At 36.0% G+C, this 15000-nt stretch overlaps 2 protein-coding genes across 5 annotated transcripts in view; one reads left to right on the top strand and one right to left on the bottom strand.

Annotated features, from left to right (window-relative positions):
- The window catches only part of LOC136853031 (uncharacterized), a 33113-nt gene extending 22406 nt beyond the window's left edge, over positions 1 to 10707 (top strand). Inside the window, exons 4-5 of the mRNA XM_067128214.1 lie at positions 355 to 461; positions 9923 to 10707. Of these exons, the coding sequence (XP_066984315.1) occupies positions 355 to 461; positions 9923 to 10276 (461 nt within the window). The 3' untranslated portion in view covers positions 10277 to 10707. The remainder of the gene's footprint in view (positions 1 to 354; positions 462 to 9922) is intronic.
- Positions 1 to 15000, bottom strand: part of galene — a 138343-nt gene that overhangs the window by 57424 nt on the left and 65919 nt on the right. The gene's annotated exons all lie outside the window — the stretch shown is intronic.

Raw genomic sequence — 15000 nt, forward strand, 5'->3', positions numbered from 1 at the left:
TCTTTCTGCGCTGGGCATATTGGAGAGAGAGAGAGAGAGAGAGAGAGAGAGAGAGAGAGAGAGAGAGAGAGAGAGAGAGAGTCACAATTGAAGTAGTGTCTAGATTAAATGAAGAATGGTTTATCACGCCCCTTGCGCAGAGAGAGAGAGAGAGAGAGAATGTCATCCCTAAAGTCGATCCTTGATATCAAAATATAAAAAAAATCCCTCACACTACTTCTACCCTAAAATCGAAAGAGAGAGAGAGAGAGAGAGAGAGAGAGAGAGAGAGAGAGAGAGAGAGAGAGAGAGAGAGAAAATAATGACTCTTCAAACTCGATTTAAAATATCAAAACCTTTCACACCTTTCTCCAGGTACCGTGACAGGGCTCGCACCTGGTTTCCACGGCTTCCACGTCCATGAAAACGGGGATACCGGCAACGCCTGCACAGCGGCTGGGGCACATTTCAACCCACTGATGGTAAGCAACATGAAGGCTCTCTCAGGTCACTTTAAGCTTGGTTCGTACCTCCGGTATCTTTGATTCTCTCTTTCTGCTGTGAGCCTGCATTTGAATTCTTACTTGCCTTCAAGTTCTGGGGGATGCTTCTAAGGTAAAAATAAAAATGCTTGATTTAATTCATGCTTGTCTGCTTGTGCGTTCTGGTCGATGCTTTAAGAGCCTTGCTAAATTCCGAGTTTTCTGTTCTGGCAACATTGTTTTCCATCAGTTCTTGTCGCTGCTTTAAAATCCTTGTCCTGTTTCTTCCTTATTCTACCGTCCTTGTTCAAACTTCAGTTCTGAACGTCACACTGAAGTCCTTTCTTTTTTTCATCTTTTTCCTTCTGGATATCCTTCAATCCTGGGCATTACATAAAAAAATCTCTTTTTTCTGTTTTTTAGCATCCTTGCCTATGGGTATATTGGCATTGCCTTGCAATCATTGTTTGTTTCTTGTGCTATTCCAACATCTTTATTCCTTTCAACTATGTTTATTTCTTCAAAATCTTCGATTGGGCTTCGGTTCTGGGCATTGCTGTAATTTCCTTCGTAACAACTCAGTTTTGAATCTTATTTCAACAGTCACTTATTTCAACTTTCCTTTTGTTTTGAGCATTATTCTTACATACCTGAGTCGTGTTTCACGTTGCATTAAATTTTGCATTAACATAAAATAAATACATCTAACTTGCAGTAGTTCTGATTAATATTACAGAATTCACCTTAGATCAGTGAAGCTAAATTTATGAGTTAACTAATCTATATCACCGAACAGGAACTGAAGCAAGCAAAGTCATTCACTTCTCAGGAATTAAATCAGAACAAATTTATTTACAGAAATTCATACACTTAAAACCATGGACTTATCCGAGGTGAATTCTGCAATACAATTTTCACTAAAATTTGAATTATGTAAGTGTAAAGTTTCCGAGCATGCGCATGACTCTTAAAACGGTTGATTCGGCCAAAGTGTCAAACTGGATGTTTCTAACATTAACTGAACTGGTAGTTTAACCTTTACAGTGTTCGTCGTAGCTCAGAATAATTAGCACAAGAATCAACTTACGTTAACGGTAAGTAAAGCAACAGTCATTTATCTGGAATTTAGGAAATCTGTCTAATAACAATCATAACAATAATAGCGACAATTACTAATATCATATCACCATTGCTACGACTATTACTAAATACTGCAGCGACATTGACTTCTACTGATGCTACTTTTCCGAAAGACATCAATAATTATTACTACTACCTACCGCAACTAATAATTAAATATACTTTGTAGCGTTGGAATAAACTTCGTATCGTTGGAATATACTTTGTAGTGTTGGAATATACTTTGTAGCGTTGGGATATACTTTGTAGCGTTGGAATATACTTTGTATCGTTGGAATATACTTTGTATCGTTGGGATATACTTTGTATCGTTGGAGTATACTTTGTAGCGTTGGGATATACTTTGTAGCGTTGGAATATACTTTGTAGCGTTGGGATATACTTTGTAGCGTTGGAATATACTTTGTATCGTTAGAACCGTCATGAGAAATGGATCATAATTATAAATCTATAATAACATCGACAGTTAATGCTTTGCGGGAGCTAGAAAATGTCAAGTGATTTTCGTTCAGTTTCCAGCCGAATCTCGTAAGTTTTCACTATAAGCAACAATAATAATAAATAATAATAATAATGATTCTGCTGTTGACGAGTGTGCTTTTCATGTCAATTATAATTCCGGCTAAAATAATAATAATAATAATAATAATAATAATAATAATAATAATAATAATAATAATAATAATAATAATAATAATAATAATATCACTCAAGGGAGTCAATATATTGTATTAGCCTAAAATAAACGCAAAGGTCGTTGGAATCGGCAACCCACCGTTTTGATCTAGTCTAGAAAAAAAATGGGAGATTACAGAAAATTATAATAAGGGCAACAAGTACAGAATTCGGATGCCCCTCGACTCTCCGTAAGCGAATACTATTCTACAATCTTTGCCAAAACTGGGAAGATATATCCTTCGCAAGAGGGACGACAGATGCCAATGGAAACCTGGATGAGGACAGTAAGCCAAGAAGGAAAACGATATTTGGTGTGTGTGGGAGTTCACTAATATCTTACAAATCCCTTGGGTCTCAGAGGTGATGACCAAAGGCTTGGCTAAAATAATGTTTGTTGCTTGGGTACATGAGTGCAAGTATACAGGCACAAATAGTATGCTTATATATCTATACTAGACTGGTTTGTATTCATTCGGCAAGGTAAATTTACCTGAAAATGCTGCTTTCATTGCAAGAAATATGAAATAACAAATACCAGACATTTTTAGTACGTTTGTGGTACTTCTCCATTACACATCAACAAGCCTCTAGTAGAGAGAGAGAGAGACCCAACCCCCTTTTCAGTGAAAAGAAAAACAAAAATAACGACCACTTCAAATCCGAAAACCGTGACGAGGGGTCGTTCTCTCTGGCAGCGGTAATGATGACGCGCAGATTTCTCGCTAAAAATACCTAACCGACCTTCTGAGGGATTTAATTATAAAAAAAAGACACACAAACATACGCACGCACGCATGAACAAAACGACCAAGTTTCAAAGGGAGATGACTACCCATAAAATTAAGATAACGCTTGCGACATGCCAAAGGGAAAATTGAGTCTCTCTCTCTCTCTCTCTCTCTCTCTCTCTCTCTCTCTCTCTCTCTCTCTCTCTCTCTCTCTCTCTCTCTCTCTCTCTCTCTCAGTAAGTCCTCTCTAAACATGAGAAATTACATCTCTATACCTACTCTCTATCGAGAGTAATTTTCAACAACAGAGAAGTTAGTGCATCCTAATTGACAAGCAAGATAAATAACTATCTACACTGCAATAAGTAACAGATGCAGAGAAAGGGAGAACGAAAGAAAGTCCACAAGAAAGTGAGTAGGGGTGAAAGAAAAAGCGAAGACAATCAGAATTTCAGGGGAGAAAAAGTTATGATGGGGAAGAGTAAATGGAGAGGAAAAAAGATTAATTAGCGAGCAGATCTGTGGATATGAGATGACAAGGAATAATGTGTGCTGGCAAGACGAATGGAGTCCTTTGTCTTACTGTTTTGACTTTGAGAATGTTGATAACAAAGGAAACTCAAATTAGAATTGACGCTTTTAAACGAATCTCAATAGCGTCTTGGCGTAGGGCTAAATACGTAGCTTTGGGGAGAGCTTAAAAGGTGCATTTACAGAAGGTATAAAGGGGTGTCTTTACAGTGGGTATAAAACGGAAGGTGTAAGGGAGTGTCTTTTCAAGGGGTGTAAATATGTGTCTTTACGGAGGGTATAAATACCTGTCTTTACAAAGGTGTCTTAACGGAGGGTGTAGATATGTTTCTCTGTAGGGGATAGAGTAAATAAGTGCTTTTACAGAGGCTGTAAACAGGTATTCTTGCTGGGGGTGTAAGTATCTTGAAGTGTAAATAGGTGTCTTTAAGGCGTGTACATAAGTTTCTTTACGAAGGGTGTAAGCAGATGTCTTTACAATTGTCAGTAAGTGCCTTTACGGAGGGTGTAAAAAAAACTGCTTTTACAGTGTGAGTGAATGTCTTGACGGGAAGGTGCATTTAGGTATATTCCTTAGGGTGTAAATAGGAGTCTTTACTGAGGGTGTAACTAAAGTGTCTTTACGGTGTAAATGCGTGTCTATAAATAAGTTGTAAACGGGGATCTTTACAGAGGGTATAAATAAGTGATATAAGTGTCTATAAAGATGTAAATACGTATCTTTAAAGTAGGGGTACTGAAGTGGTGAAATACGGGATTTTCGTCCAACAGTACATGTGAAATGTGGTATAGATTCGCGTGCAAAAATAATAATAAGAGCAGAAAGAGACAAAAGGGGAGATTTAATATAAAGAGTCGTTTGCATCAAGACATCTTGGAAAGGGAGCTAAAATGAAGCAAACTGGCAAAAGTTCTACGAAAAAAAAGTGGGGGGGGGTCACACAATTCAGAAAACTCAAGTCAGTAGCACCAAGTTAAAAGCTACTTTACAAAAGCAGAATTAAGCCCCTGAGAAAGAAGTTCTGTGTAACTTCACGCAGTTATTTTGGAAGTTAAAAATTTCTACAAAGTGGCTAAAACCGCTCATTTTAGGGAAGAAGGACTAACCAAAATTATCTAAACCAATTTACACCAAAAAATTAAAATTTTCATGTTACAGCTAAGTTTGGTATCCATCCCGTACTAAGGAAGTACAGTCAAAATTATTTTTAATAATTAATTTTTTTTAAATATAAACTAAAATTTTTTTTAAATAAATAAATGATAACAATTAAAATAAAATGTTCCACTTCCTATTTTTTTCTGTCGCAGACTACAACAGTTCTAAACATGCCCACATTTGCGAATAACTTTTTAAGACAACTTAACAGTAATGAGCTCCTTCTGTGCTACAGAAGTGTTGAGACCTTGACAGAAAGTGAAAGTTAAAAAAAAAATGACAAGGAAAGTAAAATAGCATTCTCAGAATACCCTTTTCTCGGCGCTGAGTGAATTGGGGGAAAAGACAGCCAAGCTATTAATTTAGGATAAAGAAAATAGAAGAAACATTGCAATTCTTGTAGAGAGAGAGAGAGAGAGAGAGAGAGTACTGCAATACCCGATATCATCTTACAGTTACAGCAAATAAAGAAAATGAGAAAATGTCGCAATATCGCAATTCTGGCACACACACACACACACACACAGAGAGAGAGAGAGAGAGAGAGAGAGAGAGAGAGAGAGAGAGAGACAGAGAGAGAGAGAGAGAGAGGAGGGGAGTACCTGATATCGTCTTACACATGAAACAAATAAGGAACATATGAAGAAATATTGCAATTCTGGCAAACACACACACACATACTGTAGAGAGAGAGAGAGAGAGAGAGAGAGAGAGAGAGAGAGAGAGGAGGGGGGGGAAAAACTGCATGATAATGTTCATATTTTGGATCCAGTTCTTTATGACCCATTTGCTATAGAACTGGCCTGCCTACCAGCAAAGTTAGGCAACTATCTAGTACATTCTTGCTGTGGTGACCACCATCGAAAGCCAGCCCCCGCTATAAAAGTGCCCATAATAATCAGTGATAAAACTGGCATGGGACTAGCAACCTCACCCTAAATATCATTACAAAGAAACATGTAACATACCTTAGTAGTCTGGTATGAGCGCGGGTACGTCACAGTGAGGCCTGACCTACTCAATTACCGCCTTTATTTCAGCACAAATGTTCCACAGATTGTCTTATAAAGTAATATACTTTGAAACTTGACAAAGTATATTATAAAATATTATACTTTGAAACTTGACCAATCATATTATAAAATCCTACACTTTGAAACTTGACAAAGAATATTGTAAAATGTCATATTTTGAAACTTGACAAAGCATATTGTAAAATCTTATACTTTGAAACTTGAAAGTATATTGTAAAACGTTATACTTTGAAACTTGCCAAATTCATTGGCTATAATTTCATCCCACCTGAAACCGCACATGAAAGTACTTACAGAAATTGACATAAACATGTCTCTCACAGTTGACATAACATGCCTTTGAAAATTCACCTAAAAATCTCTTTGGCTTGACACAAATGTCTTAAAGAGTTTCATAAAGATGTCCTGACTTTGTTTTGGGAATAAATGTCAACGAAACTTGAAATACGAGTGTAAAAACGAAATATATATACATCTGAAGTTTGACACAAAAATATAAGTTTGAAGCTTGATACAAATATATATTTGAAAACTGGCATATAATTGCAAACACTGCTGGGGAAGTTACAATGAAACCCTCATGATATTATACAAGTACACAGATAAATTATCTTGCTACTTGATTACCCACAATAAAGCATAAAAACAAAAGTAATAACGAACGCAATCTAAATATATAAAGAAAACGTGAAAAGCACACCCCAAAATAAGCAGAAATAGAAAAACAAAGAATACGTGTAAATAATGAAATAGAAATAGAGCAAAACATTAATAAATTTACAACAATCCAACTCTCCCAACAATGCAGTTCTACGACTCGCAAGAAAAGAAACAATATATTCGAATCCCACATCATATTTAACTCAAACAAAGGTTGCGTCACTCGGAGTGATATTTATACCGCCGATCTACGAGGGGATAAGAGCTTAAAACATTTTGAATGCGACCATTCCGAATAGTCTAACGATTACAATTCATATCATTATCGCAGCGTTTACTTCATCTAATGGCGCTATCGCGCAGACAAACGGCTTGCGCTATCTCCAAATCGAGTGCTTTATATAGAGGGAGGTTGGAATTCGTTACATCTTGAGAATTCAAATTCGTTTGGCCGGGTTGCCAGTTTGTTTCAAAGTACGATTCCACCTAATAGCCTATGAGTTTTTTTTTTTGTTATTTATCAGTAAGTAAAATTATTATTTCATGAAAATACAATACAAAATACGACAGCGTTACAGGATTTATTGATAAGGAAGCGAATTAGCGATACAAATATACAGTTTAAACACTCTGTCGTGTAGGATCCACGCACCTAAAACGATTTTTAAAAATTAATAAACAATTCCATAGAAAATGAGAATACAGACAAATCTATATACACTCTTAATTCTTCGTCTGTTCTCGAAGCTTAAAACTACAAACGCTTCCCAAACATGACTAGCAAACATAGACCAATAGACGAAACCTAAGGCCGACTCGATCCTTCCTTCTAGCGAACCCACGGAGGCCGATTGAGCATAAACAGGCACGCGGGAGACCTAGGGAACATCCTGGCCAACCTGAGGGGCGTCGCCAACATCTTCATCATGGACCACAAACTGTCTCTTGACACAGGGACCCCGACCTTCGTGGGCAATAGAGCCGTGGTCATCCACACTCTAAAGGACGACCTCGGGTTGGGTGGCAACGCCGATTCTCTCGTGACCGGTAACGCCGGAGGGCGGGAAGGATGTGGCATCATCAGGATGTTATAAAATATATTGGAAAACATTCCGTTAGACACATGATGTCTTTAAAGTTGTTGATAATATAATGTTACATTGTTTACAGCTGCAAGTATCTGAAAATAAACACATATGGTCCAACATATCAGTTCTGGAGGTACCATGGCATTAGTACTTAGAAGACTTACATAGACTAATATGACTTTTTATTACTTATGACCCAATCTGTGCTACTTGTTATCTGACTCCTGCCGTGACACATAATTTAGTATATTTTTCACATAAATGACCAAAATTTTCCTTACCGACTGTAATACTAAAACCACTGTAGCTTCCAAATTTCAAAAGTTTTATCAAGTTACCAACACAGTGTCTTCCTTTGCTGTTTGGAACTGACCTTGTTATAATAATTTTGTTAATGTTGAGTTAATATGTTGCTTGTTTTGTTTGTGTTGAGATTATTGTTGACTGGTTTGTTTGTGTTTAAATTATTGTTGTTTTTGTTTGTGTTTAGATTATTGTCGTTTTTGTTTGTGTTTAGATTACTGCTGTTTTGTTATTTACGTAGTCAAATAAATGTTAGTTATGTAACTTCAATTCTAACCTGCAAATCATTTTAACATCCACCGACGTGAAGCTCAGTATATGAGCAAAAAAAAAATTAATGTCTGTAGTCAAAATAAGTGGGGGTGGGGAGCTGAGTAATGCATTTCCCCAATGATGCATACAACAGGGGTCATCAACCCCACAAGGCAAGGTTAGGTTAGATAACGTAAGGATAGGTTAGGTTAGGATGAGTAATGTTACTTTGGTTAGTAAGCCACAATGTTCCTTCCCCATCAAACAAAAGCTCTAAGCCTTCCTCTCCTCTAATTCATTCACTCATTATCTAAATCACCAGGCAACTGGTTTTATTCTATCCCTTCTCACCAAAGAAAAGCCAGCCACCCATTACTCTGAGTGAGAACTGACGGAAATAAAAATATCTGACTACGACTAGGACAGACATTTCTTATGTGTTTGAACAAAATAAATATTTTGCTGCTGAAATACCCGAAGCTTCAGGTAACTTAAGGCTATCGGTGATAAACTGGGCAGTTTAATAAAGAAGTTCGCCCTCTATTTTTTTTACTTGTTATTTTTGCTAGTAATATACATAAAGCAAAATCTACTGTAGCTTTGCTGTACTATGCAATTCAGGACATTGCACTTCATCAACGAACTATTTTCTTAAAATATTTTTCATTAATACCAACATAATACTCTATCCCTTCGTCCCTTCCATTCAATGTTTCTTCATATCTGTTATACGGCTTGTCATTATACAAGCCATTCACCATAAAAAACTCAAGCATATCTATAAATATAATGAGACTTCTCAAGGTCCTTTGTATAAGCATCCTGCACACTATCAAGGTTTACGCTACATATTAATAAACACTTCACATCAGTGTGGTATCAACTGAGAAACAACATGATACCCCTCTGTGGAATCGGCAAATAAACATCATAACCATAGCATGTACGACATTCCACTGCAGAATCAACAGATTAGCTGAACAACACGAAACCCTACTGTGGAATCAGCAGGCGAACATATAAACACAACATTCAAATATGAAACCAGCAGAAAAACACATGAATCCCACTAAGGGATCCGAAGATGAACACTTTAACATGATCACAGGACACAGCGGAATTAAAAGCACAGAAAGCTATAAATGAACAGTAATATTAATCACTCTGTTCAAAAGACAAAATGACCATGACACCTGCACTTACACAGGAGAGAAGATAGTACTGGAGTCTACAGGTAACAGAGACTAATTCCCCAGTCAAAAGGAACTAGATAAGACCACAGAACGTTTCGCTAGTCACTAGAAACCTGGACTTGACCACAGGACATTTCCAGTCACATAAAACCTGGACATGACCACAGGACACGTCGCCAGTAACTAGAAACCTGGAAATGGTAAAAGGACGTTTCGCCCGTTACTAAAACTTGGACATCCCGAGAAGGTGGGTTACCGTTCGTTCTTGTTTTTGTATCTGAAACCCTCAGTAGTAACCAGGAGTGCTCACTTTGTTACAATTTTATTTCACTGACTGACATAATTAGACCAACCAGATCAGACAATTCCCTTTTTAACCGAATCATTTATCTCTTACGCTCTTATATAAATTCGTTACAGAAACCTTAGAGATTCGACAGTGAATGCATAACTGAGAATGAATGCACATTCACCTATCCTAATCACTATTCATCATAATCCAATCCTATTTTAATAACCAGTCCCACTTCCCTTATGATCAAAGTACCCGTGAGAATCTGAAGGATTATTTTCCTCTTGGGGTCTTTGGCAGCGGGCTTGAATAAGATTCATCCCAATTCGTTGTCGTCCAAACTTAATCCTTTAAATAGCAGGAGAATTCGTAAAATCCTAATAATTTCCTGTCCCTCAAACAGCGCAAGCACGGGAGCCCTAAGGACTTCAACCGCCACGCCGGGGACTTAGGAAACATCGTGGCCGACGAGTACGGCAGAACCACCTTCAGCTTAGTCGACAACCACATCTCCCTGGACCCCAGCTCCCAGACCTACATCGGGAACAGGGCTGTGGTCATCCACGCCAATGAGGATGACCTCGGGAGGGGCGGCAACGCTGACAGCCTTTCCACGGGGAACGCCGGAGGGCGCGAAGGATGCGGGATCGTTGCATTGGTGCCCGGCGCCGACCAGGGCCAGAATCCTTACCCGGAGCCCCAGCCACCCATTCCGTCGCCCGGTAGACGTGGGGGGCCTTTTTATCATTATTATTAGTTGTTAATAACATGAATCTCTCTCTCTCTCTCTCTCTCTCTCTCTCTCTCTCTCTCTCTCTCTCAGTCATTTAGTCTCTCTCTATCTCTCAGTTATATGCATTATTCATCAAAAGTCAAACACAAAAACAAATAACAATAGCTGATCCATGTCTCATAATAAATTAGGCATTCTCTCTCTCTCTCTCTCTCTCTCTCTCTCTCTCTCTCTCTCTCTCTCTCTCTCTCTCTCTCTCTCTTAGTCATATGCATAATATATCACAAGTCAAACGTAAAATCAAAATTATATTTACCAATTTTTCCATTTAAATGAAACACACTCTCTCTCTCTCTCTCTCTCTCTCTCTCTCTCTCTCTCTCTCTCTCTCTCAACAAAAACTATAACGAGTAATTAGCTTATTCATCCACTTTTTAATAAAGCAGTGTTTCTTTCTAGCAGTTTTTATCACCCTATGCAAAGTTTCCATAAATTTAGAGAAATGAATGAAATAAGTACTGGAAAGTTTTAACTTTCATAAAAAAAAAAAAAAACATTTTATAATGATTTACTCAACTACGATCCACGTAGATATTTAAATCTAAATTACAGCTAAGGCAGTTTGTGTACTCCTGATTGAATGTGCATTAGCGCAAACCTAAATTTATATATATATATATATATATATATATATATATATATATATATATATATATATATATATATGAAATAAGGGAAAATATTACTTTTCTTAGTTATTATTCATAAAAATATACCAAAAGTAGATGAAAAGATAAAAAAAAAATTCAAACAAAAAAAATTAAACAGAAGCTAAAGAAGAATTGTCATAAATAAAAATTAAAAGAAAAACAGTTTGTAAGACATATTCATCTATACGAGAGAAAGACCTCGAGGAATAATGATTTAATGAGAGAATTTCTTTCTCACATAAACAGATGAGAGAAATAAATAATGAAAGAATTCCGCTCGGACGTAAACAGATGAGAGATTAAAATAATGAGGGAATTCCGTTCTTACATAAACAGATGATAGAAATAAATAATGAGTGAGACCATTTCGTTCAGACGTAAACAGATGAGAGATCAAGATAATAAGAGAATTTCTTTCTGGCGTAAACAGACGAGAAATGAAAACAATGAGAGAATTTCGTTCTGACGTAAACAGATGAGAGAAATAAAAAATGAGTGAGACCATTTCGTTCTGTCGTAAACAGATGAGAGATCAAAATAACGAGAGAATTTCTTTCTGGCGTAAACAAATGAGAGAAATAAATAATGGGTGAGACATTTTCGTTCTGTCGTAAACAGAGAGAGATGAAAACAATGAGAGAATTTCGTTCGGACGTAAACAGATGAGAGAAATAAATAATGAGTGAGACAATTTCGCTCTGACGTAAACAGATGAGAGATCAAAATAATGAGGGAATTTCTTTCTGACGTAAAATAATGAGAGAAATAAAAATAATGAGCGAGACAATTTCGTTCTGTCGTAAACAGATGAGAGAAATAAATAATGAGTGAGACCATTTCGTTCCGTCGTAAACATATGAGAGATGAAAATAATGAGAGAATTTCGTTCTGACGTAAACAAATGAGAGAAAACAAAAGATAGTTTGGACAAATGTTACAAAGCGCACAATCAAGGTCTCCCAGACAAGACGCATTGAGGCCAATTATAACAAAGACGCAAAAATCGATTCACTTTGTCCGTCTGCGTTTCTTTGCAGACATAAATTAAGTGGGAAACTTTGTGCTTGCTGGCGAGAGAGAGAGAGAGAGAGAGAGATGTGATATTTGTCTCCACGACTCAAGAGGTTTACGAAGGATCTTAATTTATCCATAAATTATTTATCTATCTATCGATATATATATATATATATATATATATATATATATATATATATATATATATATATATATATATATATATATATATATATATGTATGTATGTGTGCGTGCATATATACAGTATATATACATAATTATATATAATAGACAAATTGATAATATTAAGAATCAATGTCTATCTTATATATATGTGTATATATAATGTAAATATACAGATAGGCAAATTGATAACATTATGAAGTTTCCAATAACAGAGGGTGGTTTCATAGCAAAAGCACTACGACAGTCACTGTCACATTCAAACTTGAAATGCTAAGTCATGGATGACTTTGCAGACAACTTCCACAACAGTTATTTCACACACCTACCGGGAACACTCATAAGCAGTGCGCCAAACACCTAGAAACTCACCACCATACACCTTTACCTTAAACTCATAGATGCACTCTGAGGCTTCCCGGCTGTGCTTCAAGAACAGTCAGTTAGGATCTAATCATATGGTATATTGGTTTCCCCGAGTTATAGTTATCAGAGAAAAATAACTACACGTATTATGAAGTGAAGGAGCCACTCAGAATTAAAGGGAAAACGGTACAGTCGGTCTAATAAAAACAACTGTATTCACGTAAAGTTGGGGTGAGAAACATGGATTGCATTCAACAGATAACAGACAATAAATTATATTTTAAACCAAAAAATGAGAAAACACGTACACATTACTGCCCAACTTTGGGAATTAAATATAGATACTACTTGTCATCACTAAGATATGTAATATATAAATCAAAAGTGCAAGGCATAAACTGTTTACTATAACTAAGTCAACATAAATAATTTTACTGGTTGAAATATATATGAGTGTTCACTGATTGATTCAGTGGTATAAGTCATCCCTCATGATTCCCCGAAAGTATCATTTCAAGCATAACGCGCAAATAAAATTAGCAACTGTTCTTGCTAGTTTAAGGTGGCCTTATGCCAGTGGATCCCCTTGTACTTTCGAGCACCCACTGGTAAATTCATAATTTTGACAATTCTACGGTCATCAAAGTACATTATATTCAAAACAACTTGGCAACTCAAAGAATCCTCCCTTTAAAGAAAACCAGATGTATTGTGGTAAATTAAAGGGGATACTACTGCAATTGGTTTCACGATCGTTCACAATTAAAAAGTTACTTCAAAGCTGCGCATCTTAAAATCCCTCTAGTTAATTCTTTTATATGGCCGAAGGAGATATTTCATTAATGAGTCTTATATTTACATAATTTGGAATCACATTATGTAATTAGTGAGCAATTAGTATCCGAAGCTTCGCATGCACTTGGTAGCAAGCGTTCGTAAATTTGTCCAAATTAACCCCCCCCCCAAAAAAAATATAAAAAAAACAATCGTTAATGTGTCTAGACTTAACGATGATGATGACCAAAGCAGTGCTCTTATTTTATTATTATTATTATTATTATTATTATTATTATTATTATTATTATTATTATTATTATTATTATTATTATAAACAAAACCTCTCTTTGTAATTAGCAACTGGTTGACTCAGATAAACCAGGCAGACCAACATAGGTCCTAGACCTAAGACCCTCGTAAGATAAAATAAAAAATGAAACAGGAAGCCTAGTACATACCGCAGAACTCGACCTAGCCAACGGAAACGAACTCGCAACTGCCAAAGAGGGCAGAAAAAGAAAAGGAAGTGAAGCGAGAGAATGAAATGTATACAAGCAACAACGAAAGTATCGTTTAATGGCCACCAGATGGCAGGAGAAACAAAACACCACCAATGAAGCGTAGAGGGATTTCTCAGTTGCTTTCGATCGCGTGACAGGAGTTTCTATGCGTTTGCCAAGGATGTACATTTATATCGACGTCAGTAATGCTCTCGCTCGCTGGATGTCGTTTTTATTAAGGATTTCATTTATTTGCTTACAATATTAAGAAATTTACATGTTTTTTTTATTTATTTATTTATGAATTTATTTATTAGCTAAAGGTAGAAAGACGTTGCTTGGCGCATTGACAAAAAAAAGCCAAGACCCAGAATAATAATAATAATAATAATAATAATAATAATAATAATAATAATAATAATAATAATAATAATAATAATAATAATCCATATCATCATTAACTCCGCTATGAGAGTTGATTCATTCATGCCTTCCCAGGCCATAACTGAGAGAAGCGCTAACGACCCTATTCTGTAAACAAAACCTGGCATAACTGAACCTTACAAGATACCTTAGCGTTCTTCTGCCAGCAGCAATTGATCATTGCGAGGTAAATAAATACATGCAACAGAGACACTCGAAAAACAAACAAATAAATATGGAGAAACTTCAAGGAAGTTTTAAGACGGGTTAAACCCACAAACTACGCGGTTAGGTTTTGGACACTTCAAAAATCAAAACTGACATATGAACACAAATGGGTCTACCCCCATTCTTTTCTGTTCCATATGCTTCACTTCTTATCCTCGGTATCCATTTTCTTGGCTTTAGTCTGACCTAACGAACCTGAATTTTAAGGGAATTTGTATAGCCTGCTTTCGACACAAAAAGGCATAGGTTCAAATCCTGGTCAAGTTAGGACTTAATAATACATCCCTCTGTGGCAAATATATATATAAATATATATATATATATATATATATATATATATATATATATATATATATATATATATATATATATATATATATATATATATATATATATTTATATATATATACTGTATATGTGTGTGTGTGTGTGTGTGGTCAGGCTACCTGGTAAACTGACCTGTCCGTCTGGCCCTCTATAGTTTACTTCAGTCTAAAAATCAGCAATTTTTAAAAGCACTACAATTTCAATAATTTTGAAGAAACA

The sequence above is a fragment of the Macrobrachium rosenbergii genome, chromosome 26 (assembly GCF_040412425.1).
Source record: "Macrobrachium rosenbergii isolate ZJJX-2024 chromosome 26, ASM4041242v1, whole genome shotgun sequence".
Classification (NCBI taxonomy): domain Eukaryota; kingdom Metazoa; phylum Arthropoda; class Malacostraca; order Decapoda; family Palaemonidae; genus Macrobrachium; species Macrobrachium rosenbergii.